Source organism: Lithobates pipiens, unplaced genomic scaffold (genome assembly GCF_037356315.1).
Source record: "Lithobates pipiens isolate NorthernLeopardFrog02 unplaced genomic scaffold, aLitPip1_a1.2 Scaffold_129, whole genome shotgun sequence".
NCBI lineage: Eukaryota > Metazoa > Chordata > Amphibia > Anura > Ranidae > Lithobates > Lithobates pipiens.
The window spans coordinates 96,649-112,525 of NW_027507717.1; the positions used below are offsets into that span (position 1 = coordinate 96,649).

At 51.4% G+C, this 15,877-nt stretch overlaps 1 protein-coding gene across 1 annotated transcript in view; it reads right to left on the reverse strand.

Moving 5' to 3' along the window:
* WDHD1 (WD repeat and HMG-box DNA binding protein 1) overlaps window positions 1-15,877 on the reverse strand; it is a gene marked incomplete at its 5' end in the record, with an annotated part of 70,303 nt that overhangs the window by 12,472 nt on the left and 41,954 nt on the right. The window contains 3 exon segments of the mRNA XM_077474769.1: window positions 3,933-4,097; window positions 15,230-15,273; window positions 15,379-15,435. Coding sequence (XP_077330895.1) covers window positions 3,933-4,097; window positions 15,230-15,273; window positions 15,379-15,435 — 266 coding nt within the window.

A 15,877-nucleotide genomic window follows, 5' to 3' on the forward strand; every position in this document is an offset into this window, starting at 1 on the left:
CATCGGAGTGCCCCCTTACATCAGGTGTCCCCATCGGAGTGCCCCCTTACATCAGGTGTCCCCATCGGAGTGCCCCCTTACATCAGGTGTCCCCATCGGAGTGCCCCCTTACATCAGGTGTCCCCATCGGAGTGCCCCCTTACATCAGGTGTCCCCATCGGAGTGCCCCCTTACATCAGGTGTCCCCCATTGGAGTGCCCCCTTACATCAGGTGTCCCCATCAGAGTGCCCCCCTTACACTAGGTGTCCCCATCAGAGTGCCCCCCTTACACTAGGTGTCCCCATCAGAGTGCCCCCCTTACACTAGGTGTCCCCATCAGAGTGCCCCCCTTACACTAGGTGTCCCCATCAGAGTGCCCCCCTTAAACTAGGTGTCCCCATCAGAGTGCCCCCCTTACACTTGGTGTCCCCATGAGAGTGCCCCCCTTACACTAGGTGTCCCCATCAGAGTGCCCCCCTTACACTAGGTGTCCCCATCAGAGTCCTGTGCAGGTTTCCACATCGCACCTGCATTGACATGTGCGCACCACTGCTGGTGTCAATGTAAAGTTAATGACACCCCCAGATCATTTCACAGATCGCAGTGCAAACGATGAAATGGTGCAGGAATCGTATCGCATCCGTGTGACCACCCATGTGATCCGATTCCAGTACAGACCAAATAAAAGGGTCCTGTACCATTTTGGTGCAAACGCAATATAATTTAAATTTACATTGCACAAACATTGCATGTGATATGCACAATTGTGATGCCAGTCTCGTTCCCTCTCTCTCCATTTACAGTATCTCACAAAAGTAAGTACACCCCTCACATTTTTGTAAACATTTTCTTCTCTCTTTCATGTGACAACACTGAAGAAATGACACTTGTCTACAATGTAAAGTAGTGAGTGTACAGCTTGTATAACAGTGTAAATTTCCTGTCCCCTCAAAATAACTCAACACACAGCCATTAATGTCTAAACCGGTGGCAGCAAAAGCCAGTACACCCCCTAAGTGAAAATCTCCAAATTGGGCCCAATTAGCCATTTTCCCTCCTGATGTCATGTGACTTGTTGGTGTTACAAGGTCTCAGGTGTGAGTCGCAGGTGTGTTATCGCTCTCACTCTCTCATATTGGTCACTGGAAGTTCAACATGGAACCTCATGGCAACAAACTCTCTGAGGATGTAGAAAAAGGAATTGTTGCTCTACATAAAGATGGCCTAGGCTATAAAAAGATTTCTAAGGCTCGCAAAATAAGCTGCAGCACGGTGGCCAAGACCATACAGCGGTATAACAGGACAGGTTCCCCTCAGAACAGGCCTCGCCATGGTCCACCAAAGAAGTTGAGGTCACGTGCTCAGCGTCATATCCAGAGGTTGTCTTTGGGAAATAGACGTATGAGTGCTGCCAGCATTGCTACAGAGGTTGTAGGGGTGGGGGGGGTCAGCCTGTCAGTGCTCAGACCATACGCCGCACTCTGCATCAAATTGGTCTGCATGGCTGTCGTCCCAGAAGGAAGCCTCTTATAAAGATGATGCACAAGAAAGACCACAAACAGTTTGCTGAAGACCAGCAGACTAAGGAGATGGATTACTGGAACCATGTCCTGTGGTCTGATGAGACCAAGATAAAGGTATTTGGTGTCAGATGGTGTCAGGCGTGTGTGGGGGCAACCAGGTGAGGAGGACAAAGACAAGTGTGTCTTGTCTACAGTCAGGCATGGTGGTGGGGGTGTCATGGTCTGGGGCTGCATGAGTGCTGCCGGCACTGGGGGGGCTACAGATCATTGAGGGGACCATGAATGCCAATATGTACTGTGACATACTGAAGCAGAGCATGATCCCCTCCCTTCAGAGACTGGACCGCAGGGCAGTATTCCAACATGATAACCACCCCAAACACACCTCCAACACCACCACTGCCTTACTAAAGAAGCTGAGGGTAAAGGTGATGGACTGGCCAAGCATGTCTCCAGACCTAAACCCTATTGATCATCTGTGGGGCATCCTCAAACGGAAGGCGGAGGAGGGGAAGGTCTCCAACATCCACCAGCTCTGTGATGTCATCATGGGGGAGGGGAAGAGGACTCCAGTGGTGACCTGTGAAGCTCTGCTGACCTCCATGCCCAAGAGGGTGAAGGCAGTGCTGGGAAATAACGGCGGCCACACAAAATATTGACACTTTGGGGCCCAATTTGGAAATTTTCACTTAGGGGTGTACTGACTTTTGTTGCCAGCGGTTTAGACATTAATGGCTGTGTGTTGAGTTATTTTGAGGGGACAGGAAATTTACACTGTTATACAAGCTGTACACTCACTACTTTACATTGTAGACAAGTGTCATTTCTTCAGTGTTGTCACATGAAAAGAGAGAAGGAAAGATTTACATAAATGTGAGGTATTGTAAATAACTGTTAACAATTCTTTATATATATATATATGTATATATATATATATATATATATATATATATATATATATATATATATATATATATATATATATATATATATATATATATAATGTGTGTGTATGTATATGTATATATATATATATATATATATATATATATATATATATATATATATATATATAAAATTCTACCTGCATTTAAAAGCCATTATTAATGTCATTTTTATATAATTTTTAATTAGTAAATACAATTTTGTAAACACTGAAATATGGTTTTACCCATGGCATGATCTATCACCGTTATACGGGGGTTTATCAATTACGAAATACATTTTATTTTAATTTATTAATAAATATTTATGCTTGTATAATTTATTAAAATAATTTTTTAATGATTATAAATGCATTTTACATTTATATGAATGGTGTACAGCTGCATTACATATGTGGATTACATTCATTTACTATACACATTTAGATATATAAGTATATTGTGTAGGGGGAATTTAACTTTATTATTTTATTAATATGTTGGGGAGTAATGTGTGCCGATTTGTGTTCAACTTTTGTATTTTACACCTCCTCACACTGTAATGCCGCTACATCGCGGGAGATTACGGCGAGAGGCGCCGTTCTCGGGAGTTCCCGGCGCTCGTAGCGCGCTCCTCAACTCAACATGAGAAGCGATCTACAGACCATCGTAAACGGGCACTCGGGGGAGAGCGTTCTCCTCTGAGAATGCCCGAGAACCGAATAGAGGTAGGTCATAAGAGGACACCTAAGTGCCCCCCCATGAGAGAGACCTGTTTTTAGTTAAAGGGGGACTATCTGAATATGAATCAATGTCCAGCTCACAACAAAGACTAGGGCAGTGATGGCGAACCTTGGCACCCCAGATGTTTTGGAACTACATTTCCCATGATGCTCCAGTACACTGCAGAGTGCCAGAGCATCATGGGAAATGTAGTTCCAAAACATCTGGGGTGCCGAGGTTCACCATCACTGGACTAGGGTGTCACTGTAACTGAAAGAGTGGAAATTTGCCCAATGGGGACATAGCAAGAACCTGACAGAGGTTCTATCCCTCCCCCAAATCCAAATGTATAAAATACGTCTTATCTGGGAGTACAGCTTTATGCATAAGCCAGCTTATAAAGAAAGGATGTGCGGCGGCGGGTGGTGGGAGTTGAAGACACGATAAAGGGCAGCTGTTTGTGAGCAGTAAATACCCTGTTTCCCACGAAAATAAGACCTAGCTTGATTGTCGGTGAAGGCTGCAATAAAAGCCCTACCCCCCAAATAAGCCCTAGTTAAAGTCCTTGTAGGTCTTATTTTCAGGGTAGGGCTTATTTGGGGGGTAGGGCTTATATTGCAGCCATCATGACAATCACGCTAGGTCTTATTTTCAGGGAAACAGGGTAGATATGACACATTTGGGGGGGGGGGGGGGACTTTTTTCATTTCCTGAAGCAGGACCCCAGAGATCAGATTGGGGGGGGGGGGGGGAAGACATATGGGACATTATGGTGTAAATTACCTGCTTGGATTTAGTCCTCGGAGGCAGAGGCTTTATCACCACCGAGTCCGGTTTGCCCGCGGCCGGACTGGAGGAAGCCGGGGGCTTCTTACTGAATTTACTCATATTGTCCAGAATGCGAGACGAGTTTCCCGCCAAGGCCGGGCTTTTCTGACTGGCCGATACCTATCAATGAGAGATATGAAAACGGTTACTAGAGAATCTTCTCACAGCATGAAGTGATGGGGGCACAGATAGTATATATAATATATATCACCGGTGAAGACATAATGGACAGTTTCCTTTTTTTTTTATTTTTATTTTTTATTACAAACACATAAAATCCGGAGTGTTCATCTCTATGGGAGATAAATGCCGCAATTAAAATGGAGTTCAATGAAGAAGCTTTTGGTAGTCCTGAGTGAGTTATTAGAACAAATCTATTAGTTGGTCCAACATACTTTCTGAAGAGGTTCTGCAGTCTATGTGCAAAAAAATAAATAAAAAAAATGTAACTCAGCAGTAGGGATGAGCGCAGGCGGAGTTTGCATGGAACACGCACAGAGCCCGCCAGGAAGTCGGTGCTGCGCTAATCGCAGACAGTGAGACATTGCCCCGATGTGCGGCTGCAGAGATCAGCACAATGTCTCACTGCCTGTGATTAGCGCTGCGCCCACTTCCTGGCGCCCTCTGCACGTGCTCCATGCCAACTCCGCCTGAGCTCATCCCTACTCAGCAGATACAAAGCCTGTAGATGCTTGTACGTTCGCCCCCCCCTGAAGAAACGATCGGTCTATAATTTTAATGGTCAGATTATTATAAAAGTGAGAGACAGAACAACAACAAAAATATCAGTATTTGATCCCCTATCAATCAGCAAGATTTCTGTCTCCCAGGTGTCTTCTATACAGGTAACAAGCTGAGATTAGGAGAACTCTCATAAAGGGAGTGCTCCTAATCTCAGCCTTTTACCGGTATAAAGGACACCTGTCCACAGAAGCAATCGATCAGATTCCAATCTCTCCACCATGGAGACCAAAGATCTGTTCAAGGATGTCGGGGAGAAGATTGGAGACCTACACAAGGCTGGAATGGGCTACAAGACCATCAGCAAGAAGCTTGGTGAGAGGAGACAACAGTTGGTGGGATTATTATTCACAAATGGAAGAGACACAAAATAACGATGGATCTCCTCGGTCTGGGGCTCCATGGAAGATCTCACCTCGTGGAGGATCAATGATCAGGAGAACGGTGAGGAATCCGCCCAGAACTACGCGGGAGAATCTTCTCCATGATCTCAGCTGGGACCATAGTCACCAAGAGAACAATCGGTAACACACTACACCGTAAGGGACTGAAATCCTGCAGTGCCTGCGAGGTCCCCCCGCTCAGGAAATCACATGTACAGGTCCCCCCGCTCAGGAAATCACATGTACAGGTCCCCCCCGCTCAGGAAATCACATGTACAGGTCCCCCCGCTCAGGAAATCACATGTACAGGACCGTCTGAAGATCACTAATGAACATCGAATGATTCCGGGGAGAACCGGGGGAGGTGTTGTGGCCAGAGGAGACCGAAATCCAGATCTTTGGTGTCAACTCAACTCGCCGTGTTTGGAGGAGGAGGAGGAATGCTGCCTATGACCCCAAGAACACCATCCCCCACCGTCATACATGGAGGTCCTATGACCCCAAGAACACCATCCACCACCGTCATACATGGAGGACCTATGACCGCAAGAACACCATCCCCCACCATCATACATGGAGGTCCTATGACCCCAAGAACACCATCCCCCACCATCCTACATGGAGGACCTATGACCCCAAGAACACCATCCCCCACCGTCATACATGGAGGTCCTATGACCCCAAGAACACCGTCATACATGGAGGACCTATGACCCCAAGAACACCATCCCCCACCATCATACATGGAGGACCTATGACCCCAAGAACACCATCCCCCACCATCATACATGGAGGTCCTATGACCCCAAGAACACCATCCCCCACCATCATACATGGAGGTCCTATGACCCCAAGAACACCATCCACCACCGTCATACATGGAGGACCTATGACCCCAAGAACACCATCCCCCACCATCATACATGGAGGACCTATGACCCCAAGAACACCATCCCCCACCATCATACATGGAGGTCCTATGACCCCAAGAACACCATCCCCCACCATCATACATGGAGGACCTATGACCCCAAGAACACCATCCCCCATCATCATACATGGAGGTCCTATGACCCCAAGAACACCATCCCCCACCCTCATACATGGAGGTCCTATGATCCCAAGAACACCATCCCCCACCATCATACATGGAGGTCCTATGATCCCAAGAACACCATCCCCCACCGTCATACATGGGAGGTCCTATGACCCCAAGAATACCATCCCCCACCGTCATACATGGAGGTCCTGTGACCCCAAGAACACCATCCCCCACCGTCATACATGGATGATCTATGACCCCAAGAACACCATCCCCCACCATCATACATGGAGGTGGAAATATTATGCTTTGGGGGTGTTTCTCTGCTAAGTGGACAGGACAACTTCACCACATCAAAAGGGATGTCCCTTGGACACCACCCACCATCTGTGGACAGACCATCTCCCCAAGGACCAAGGCCAAGAGTCTCGGAGTCATTTTTGACTCAGAAATGTCAATGGATCCACAAATAGGATCTGTAGTCAGTGGTTCTCACCATCTGCTCCGCCTGCTACGCAGACTCCTCCCCTTCATTCCAAAGAATGACAAAGCAGTGGTAGTTGGAACAATCATTAATTCACGACTGGACTACACAAACTCGCTTTACATAGGATTACCACAATATCAACTTGCGCGATTACAACTTATCCGAAACACGGCGGCAAGGCTGATAACAGGAAAAAAAAAACCCTGGGAATCCATCTTCCCTTCCCCGAGGAGCTTACATTGGCTAACCGTAAAGAATCGGATCACGTTCAAGACCCTTTGCCTCACCCACAAATGCGTGCATGGAGACGCTCCTCAATATCTACTCGAGAAAATAAAACACTACACACCCAACCGCAGTCTTCCATCATCTAACCAAAACCTCCTCCTCATTCCTAAATCCCGCTACAAATCAAAGGGGGAACGGAGATTCGCTGTCCAAGGACCACGGCTATGGAACGCTCTACAGACCTACATCCACATGGAAGAAAACCATCCGGGCCTTCAGGAAAAAACTCCAAGACCTTCCTCTTCCAAGAAGCTTGACAACAAAGCATGAATACAGCGCCTTGAGGCGATTCAGTTCGCATTGTAGCGCTATACAAATTATTCATTCATGATGGACGGGGGCCCATGTAGCATCAAATCTTGGGGGTGAGATCCTCCTTCCCTCAGCCAGGGCATTGAAAAAATGGGTCGCGGATGGGTCTTCCAGCATGACAATGACTCAAGAAGCACATTATGGTCCTGGAGTGGCCTAGCCAGTCTCCAGACCTTAATCCCGTAGAAAATAATACGTGAAGGTCCGAGTTACCAAACATCGACCTGGAAACCTTAACGACTTGGAGAGGATCTGCAAATAGGAGTGGGACAAAATGCAGGGGTGTGTGTGGAGGTGGGGGGATGGGGTTGGGTCGGGGGGGGGATGGGGTTGGGTCGGGGGGGGGATGGGGTTGGGTCGGGGGGGGATGGGGTTGGGTCGGGGGGGGGGATGGGGTTGGGTCGGGGGGGGGGATGGGGTTGGGTCGGGGGGGTGGGGTTGGGTCGGGGGGGGATGGGGTTGGGTCGGGGGGGGGTGGGGTTGGGTCGGGGGGGGGATGGGGTTGGGTCGGGGGGGGATGGGGTTGGGTCGGGGTTGGTTCAGGGGGGTGGGTTTGGGTCAGGGGGGGATGGGGTTGGGTCGGGGGGGATGGGGTTGGGTCGGGGGGGGGATGGGGTTGGGTCAGGGGGGGGATGGGGTTGGGTCAGGGGGGGGATGGGGTTGGGTCGGAGGGGTGGGTTTGGGTCAGGGGGGGATGGGGTTGGGTCGGGGGGGATGGGGTTGGGTCGGGGGGGGTGGGTTTGGGTCAGGGGGGGATGGGGTTGGGTCAGGGGGGAATGGGGTTGGGTCGGGGGGGATGGGGTTGGGTCGGGGGGGGATGGGGTTGGGTCGGGGGGGGATGGGGTTGGGTCGGGGGGGGATGGGGTTGGGTCAGAGGGGGATGGGGTTGGGTCAGGGGGGGATGGGGTTGGGTCAGGGGGGGGATGGGGTTGGGTCAGGGGGGGATGGGGTTGGGTCGGGGGGGATGGGGTTGGGTCGGGGGGGGATGGGGTTGGGTCGGGGGGGGATGGGGTTGGGTCGGGGGGAATGGGGTTGGGTCGGGGGGGATGGGGTTGGGTCGGGGGGGGATGGGGTTGGGTCGGGGGGGGATGGGGTTGGGTCGGGGGGGGATGGGGTTGGGTCAGAGGGGGATGGGGTTGGGTCAGGGGGGGATGGGGTTGGGTCGGGGGGGATGGGGTTGGGTCGGGGGGGATGGGGTTGGGTCGGGGAGGATGGGGTTGGGTCGGGGGGGATGGGGTTGGGTCGGGGGGGTGGGTTTGGATGGGATAAAAAGCAGAACTTCTTATTAGATGAAGTTCAGCATTAAAGGTAAAAAACTTACAATAAGCTTCATAGGTCTCATTAACTCCCTCCCAAGGCCTCCTTGGTGGCCCTTTAAATGGGTCTTAATGCTGGGAGGTGGGATGGAACTTCCAATGACTGCGATTGGCTGTCGCAGTGGTCACATGCCGACTCCTGATCATAAACAGAGACCGCCAGAAGCTGTCAGCGGCAGCTCAGTCACAGTGCTGAGGTTCAGAGATCGTCAGCCTTCTGATTGGCTGGGGCCAGAATGCTCGGTGTACATTATAAAGCGTCCTGCGAGGAGGACGGTAGAGAAGTCTTTATCACAGAAGAGACATTGAAGGGGTTCTTATTATCCAGCAACGTTCCTTCCCACATCATCCATTTCCTGCAATGTTGTCTCTGCTTCACACCACCCAACGATTTCATCTGATGTCCTCCAATAAAAAAAAGCCTAGAGAGGGAGGGGCAGGACTGAGAGTCATGGGCCAATCAGATGTGTGGAATACAAGCACAGAACATACTGATAGGAGGAGAGAGCAGAGACCATGTGACCTCATTGGTCTGCTGCTATTCTTTCACTGTCCAGTCAGAAGGTTGGGGGTGGAGACGGGACACCGATGTACTCCTAAACTGTAAGTGGTGTCATTAGCTGAGTGTACTATTGTCCCGGGGCTGTGTAAAACTCAGGACTGGATGGACAGAAATAGAAATCCTTTGGCAGGCCGGACGTCTTCCCTATATGTATTTCATCGGAACGCCATCTGCCCAACGTTCAGCTTTAAATGAACGGACAATAGTCTGACGCAGCTGTCTGCTGACAAGATCGCCCGGTGACGTCTCCGAGGTTGAAATGCGATTGCTTCAGGTTGATAGGATGAGTCATTCCTCCCGCTGACATCTCCCAGACTAATCAAATCACAGAGATTATTTCCAGAGGAACAGAAATCAAACACACCAATACCACCCAGACAGAGGACCCCCCCTCCCCCCCCCCACCACCACCACCACCATGGCCGCTCACAGCAGTGCAGGTTTTCAGGATCTCCTCACCAGAGCACAGGCAGATCTACATACCTCACCTGTAGGCCTGGGAGGAGAGCCACATAACATGGACAGGTGCTGGCGCATTCTGGAGAGAAAAGTCCCTCAGAACCCCCAAAACGTGTTGGCTTGTTCTTAAAGGGTTCATCTTTTTATGAAAAAATGAAAAGGTAAACGAAGCCCATGGCGCCCCATGCTGGCAATGTAGTGGTCCAGACAACGTGCAACTATACAGCGGCCTCAGAGTGAGTATCCATCATAATATTCACAATGGCAAGCGCTCATTGGTCAGCGGGGCCACGCTTCAATCTTCTAGGACACCTTACTAAAAGAAGCTACCTCACATGCGCTTCTCATTGATCAGCACAGTCACATGGCCAATAAGTGCTTGCAATTACCATCATTCCCGGTCATCTCTGATGACGTCAGGCGAGACGAAACACATCTAGGACCCCGTTTGGGTCTAGGACCCATACCCAGGTAACCCATAATGCTTGGGTTACCTGGGTATGGTCTGGGACCCGGCTTGGGTTACATAGTAAGGTTGAATAAAGACACCAGTCCATCCAGTTCAACATGAGTGAGTGTGAGTGAGGGTCTAAAATTGTCCCTATCCCTGTACATTGCACACTCATGTCAGTCCCTACCCTCAAGGAGCCCACAATCCAAGGTCCCCATTCATATACTAGGGGCCAAATTTTGGACAGAAGCCAATTAACCTACCTGTATGTCTTTGGAGTGTGGGAGGAAACCGGAGTACCCGGAGGAAACCCACGCAGGCACAAGGAGAACATGCAAACTCCATGCAGGGAGTGTCGTGGTTGGGAATCGAACCAGCAACCCTTTTTACTGCTAGGTGAGAGTGCTACCCTCTACACCACTGTGCTACCCACTACACCACTGTGCCACTCGGGTTACCTGGTTATGGTCTAGGACCCTGCTTGGGTTACCTTGGTCTGGTCTAGGACCTTGCTTGGGTTACCTAGGTCGGGTCTAGTACCCTTCTTGGGTTACCTGGGTCTGATATAAGACCCTGCTTGGGTTACCTGGGTCTGGTCTAGGACCCTGCTTGGGTTACCTAAGTATGGTCTAGGACTTTGCTTGGGTTACCTGGGTATGGTCTAGGACCCTGCTTGGGTTACCTTGGTCTGGTCTAGGACCTTGCTTGGGCTACCTGGGTCTGGTCTAGGACCCTGCTTGGGCTACCTGGGTATGGTCTAGGACCCTGCTTGGGCTACCTGGGTATGGTCTAGGACCCTGCTTGGGCTACCTGGGTATGGTCTAGGACCCTGCTTGGGCTACCTGGGTATGGTCTAGGACCCTGCTTGGGCTACCTGGGTATGGTCTAGGACCCTGCTTGGGCTACCTGGGTATGGTCTAGGACCCTGCTTGAGTTACCTGGGTATGGTCTAGGACCCTGCTTGGGCTACCTGGGTATGGTCTAGGACCCTGCTTGGGCTACCTGGGTATGGTCTGGGACCCCGCTTGGGTTACATAGTAAGGTTGAATGAAAACACCAGTCCATCCAGTTCAACATGAGTGAGTGAGGGTCTAAAATTGTCCCTATCCCTGTACATTGCACACTCACATCGGTCCCTACCCTCAAGGAGCCCACAATCCAAGGTCCCCATTCATATACTAGGGCCAAATTTTGGACAGAAGCCAATTAACCTACCTGTATGTCTTTGGAGTGTGGGAGGAAACCGGAGTAACCTGAGGAAACCCACGCAGGCACAAGGAGAACATGCAAACTCCATGCAGGGAGTGTCGTGGTTGGGAATCGAACCAGCAACCCTTTTTACTGCTAGGTGAGAGTGCTAACCACTACACCACTGTGCTACCCTCTACACCACTGTGCTACCCTCTACACCACTGTGCCACCCACTACACCACTGTGCAACTCGAGTTACCTAGGTCTGGTCTAGGACCCTGCTTGGGTTACCTGGGTCTGGTCTAAGTCCCCGCTTGGGTTACCTGGGTCTGGTCTAGGACCCCGCTTGGGTTACCTGGGTCTGGTCTAGGACCGCGCTTGGGTTACCTGGGTCTGGTCTAGGACCCCGCTTGGGTTACCTGGGTCTGGTCTAGGACCCCGCTTGGGTTACCTGGGTCTGGTCTAGGACCCCGCTTGGGTTACCTGGGTCTGGTCTAGGACCCCGCTTGGGTTACCTGGGTCTGGTCTAGGACCCCGCTTGGGTTACCTGGGTCTGGTCTAGGACCCCGCTTGGGTTACCTGGGTCTGGTCTAGGACCCCGCTTGGGTTACCTGGGTCTGGTCTAGGACCCCGCTTGGGTTACCTGGGTCTGGTCTAGGACCCCGCTTGGGTTACCTGGGTCTGGTCTAGGACCCTGCTTGGGTTACCTGGGTCTGGTCTAGGACCCCGCTTGGGTTACCTGGGTCTGGTCTAGGACCCCGCTTGGGTTACCTGGGTCTGGTCTAGGACCCCGCTTGGGTTACCTGGGTCTGGTCTAGGACCCCGCTTGGGTTACCTGGGTCTGGTCTAGGACCCCGCTTGGGTTACCTGGGTCTGGTCTAGGACCCCGCTTGGGTTACCTGGGTCTGGTCTAGGACCCCGCTTGGGTTACCTGGGTCTGGTCTAGGACCCCGCTTGGGTTACCTGGGTCTGGTCTAGGACCCTGCTTGGGTTACCTGGGTCTGGTCTAGGACCCTGCTTGGGTTACCTGGGTCTGGTCTAGGACCCTGCTTGAGTTACCGGGATATGGTCTAGGACCCTGCTTGGGTTACCTGGGTCTGGTCTAGGACAGAGGTGCCCAACCTTTTGAAGAGTGAGGGCCACTTAAGCGACTTGGTAACCAGTCGCGGGCCACAGTGAGCGGGGGGGGGGGGGGGGGGGGGTGGGTAGGTCTGTGTCCACTCTGCATTTGGAGAGCGGACACAGCCCACGACACCTTTTAGCAGATCATATTGGAGGTAGAACACAAGTCGGTTTATGTCTGCCACTACTTAGAGGTGAATGAAGGGTCCAATTGGTCGGACTGTAAGACTGACCGTGTGAAAGGGGTCCAAGGCTGCTTTCACACTGATGTGCTGTGGTTTATCCACACCACGTGTGCAATGCAGTGTACCTTTGGCTTTCCTGCAGTTTGCAATAGACTTCTATTATATTCTGCAGGTTTGGTGCACTTTCAGAAAGCTCAACAAATTTGCAGGTAATAATAGAAGTCTATGGCTCAGTGCAGGTAAACTGCTCTGCACCTGCGCAACAGTTTGAAAGCAGCCCAGTAACCACTGCAGAAAAGATATGCCCAGATATACACTGTGATTTTAGTAATAAAAACTGACCTTTAGTAACAGTCTTCTTTCTATTCTATTTCAGAGCAGGAGGTTGCGGGCCACATCAGAGGGCTCCACGGGCCACATGTGGCCCCCGGGCCACTGGTCTGGCACCCCTGGTCTAGGACCCTGCTTGAGTTACCTGGGTCTGGTCTAGGACCCTGCTTGAGTTACCTGGGTATGGTCTAGGACCCTGCTTGGGTTACCTGGGTATGGTCTAGGACCCTGCTTGAGTTACCTGGGTATGGTCTAGGACCCTGCTTGGGTATGGTCTAGGACCCTGCTTGGGTTACCTGGGTATGGTCTAGGACCCTGCTTGAGTTACCTGGGTATGGTCTAGGACCCTGCTTGAGTTACCTGGGTATGGTCTAGGACCCTGCTTGGGCTACCTGGGTATGGTCTAGGACCCTGCTTGGGTTACCTGGGTATGGTCTAGGACCCTGCTTGAGTTACCTGGGTATGGTCTAGGACCCTGCTTGGGTTACCTGGGTATGGTCTAGGACCCTGCTTGGGTTACCTGGGTATGGTCTAGGACCCTGCTTGAGTTACCTGGGTATGGTCTAGGACCCTGCTTGGGCTACCTGGGTATGGTCTAGGACCCTGCTTGGGTTACCTGGGTCTGGTCTAGGACCCTCCTTGGGTTACCTGGGTCTGGTCTAGGACCCTCCTTGGGTTACCTAGGTATGGTCTAGGACCCTGCTTGGGCTACCTGGGTATGGTCTAGGTCCCTGCTTGAGTTACCGGGGTATGGTCAGGTCCCTGCTTGAGTTACCGGGGTATGGTCTAGGACCCTGCTTGAGTTACCGGGGTATGGTCTAGGACCCTGCTTGGGCTACCTGGGTATGGTCTAGGACCCTGCTTGGGCTACCTGGGTATGGTCTAGGACCCTGCTTGGGCTACCTGGGTATGGTCTAGGACCCTGCTTGGGCTACCTGGGTATGGTCTAGGACCCTGCTTGGGCTACCTGGGTATGGTCTAGGACCCTGCTTGGGCTACCTGGGTATGGTCTAGGACCCTGCTTGGGCTACCTGGGTATGGTCTAGGACCCTGCTTGGGCTACCTGGGTATGGTCTAGGACCCTGCTTGGGCTACCTGGGTATGGTCTAGGACCCTGCTTGGGTTACCTGGGTCTGGTCTAGGACCCTCCTTGGGTTACCTGGGTCTGGTCTAGGACCCTCCTTGGGTTACCTAGGTATGGTCTAGGACCCTGCTTGGGCTACCTGGGTATGGTCTAGGTCCCTGCTTGAGTTACCGGGGTATGGTCTAGGTCCCTGCTTGAGTTACCGGGGTATGGTCTAGGACCCTGCTTGAGTTACCGGGGTATGGTCTAGGACCCTGCTTGGGCTACCTGGGTATGGTCTAGGACCCTGCTTGGGCTACCTGGGTATGGTCTAGGACCCTGCTTGGGATACCTGGGTATGGTCTAGGACCCTGCTTGGGCTACCTGGGTATGGTCTAGGACCCTGCTTGGGCTACCTGGGTATGGTCTAGGACCCTGCTTGGGCTACCTGGGTATGGTCTAGGACCCTGCTTGGGCTACCTGGGTATGGTCTAGGACCCTGCTTGAGTTACCTGGGTATGGTCTAGGACCCTGCTTGAGTTACCTGGGTATGGTCTAGGACCCCGCTTGGGTTACCTGGGTCTGGTCTAGGACCCCGCTTGGGTTACCTGGGTCTGGTCTAGGACCCCGCTTGGGTTACCTGGGTCTGGTCTAGGACCCCGCTTGAGTTACCTGGGTATGGTCTAGGACCCTGCTTGGGTTACCTGGGTCTGGTCTAGGACCCCGCTTGGGTTACCTGGGTCTGGTCTAGGACCCCGCTTGAGTTACCTGGGTCTGGTCTAGGACCCCGCTTGAGTTACCTGGGTATGGTCTAGGACCCTGCTTGGGTTACCTGGGTCTGGTCTAGGACCCCGCTTGGGTTACCTGGGTCTGGTCTAGGACCCCGCTTGAGTTACCTGGGTCTGGTCTAGGACCCTGCTTGGGTTACCTGGGTCTGGTCTAGGACCCCGCTTGGGTTACCTGGGTCTGGTCTAGGACCCCGCTTGAGTTACCTGGGTCTGGTCTAGGACCCCGCTTGAGTTACCTGGGTATGGTCTAGGACCCTGCTTGGGTTACCTGGGTCTGGTCTAGGACCCCGCTTGGGTTACCTGGGTCTGGTCTAGGACCCCGCTTGAGTTACTGGGTATGGTCTAGGACCTTGCTTGAGTTACCCGGGTATGGTCTAGGACCCCGCTTGGGTTACCTGGGTATGGTCTAGGACCCTGCTTGGGTTACCTGGGTATGGTCTAGGACCCTGCTCAGGATACCAATAAAAAAAGCACCAGATTTTATACACATTTAGTTCAATCATACTGAACCGAAATTGAAAATAAAGAGTACCTTGAAGGGGTTCACTCTGCCTTGATTGCTGGACACAATCGCACCTACAGAGACAGGTGTTAAATACAGACACGTGATTGGGTAATCAGTTAAAGTATTAAAAAAAAAAAAAAAAGGTATAGAAAACGATATAAATAGAAAACAATTACCGGATTTGGCGGTCGGCTGCTCCGGCGAGGTGACGTTTTTGCTAAAAGGATTCAATGCTGCGAAGGAGAAAAGATAACAATAAAAAGACAAAATATTTTAGCTGAACAAAATATACCGGAACCCGACTGCACGACTAAACGGCTCCGACTGATATAAACTATCCGGATATAACTGGGGAAAAAAAACAACAAAAAAAAAAAAAAACTATTTTTCTTGCAAAACATCAGAACTCCCCCAGAATCCACATACCGCCCCCCCCGCCCCCTCCCCCGCTCTTTCAATGGTTCTCTGCCATTGTTAGGAAATTGCCCCCCAAGTATGTGTGTATGAATGAGAGTTAGGGAGCTTAGATTGTAAGCTCCTTGAGGGCGGGGACTGATGTGAATGTACAATGTATATTATATATATGTAAAGAGTAAATTGTCGGCGCTGCACAAGTACCTGAAATGAATAAATATGTTATGTGTTTTTTTTTTTTGGATACCTGAAGAAAATGGT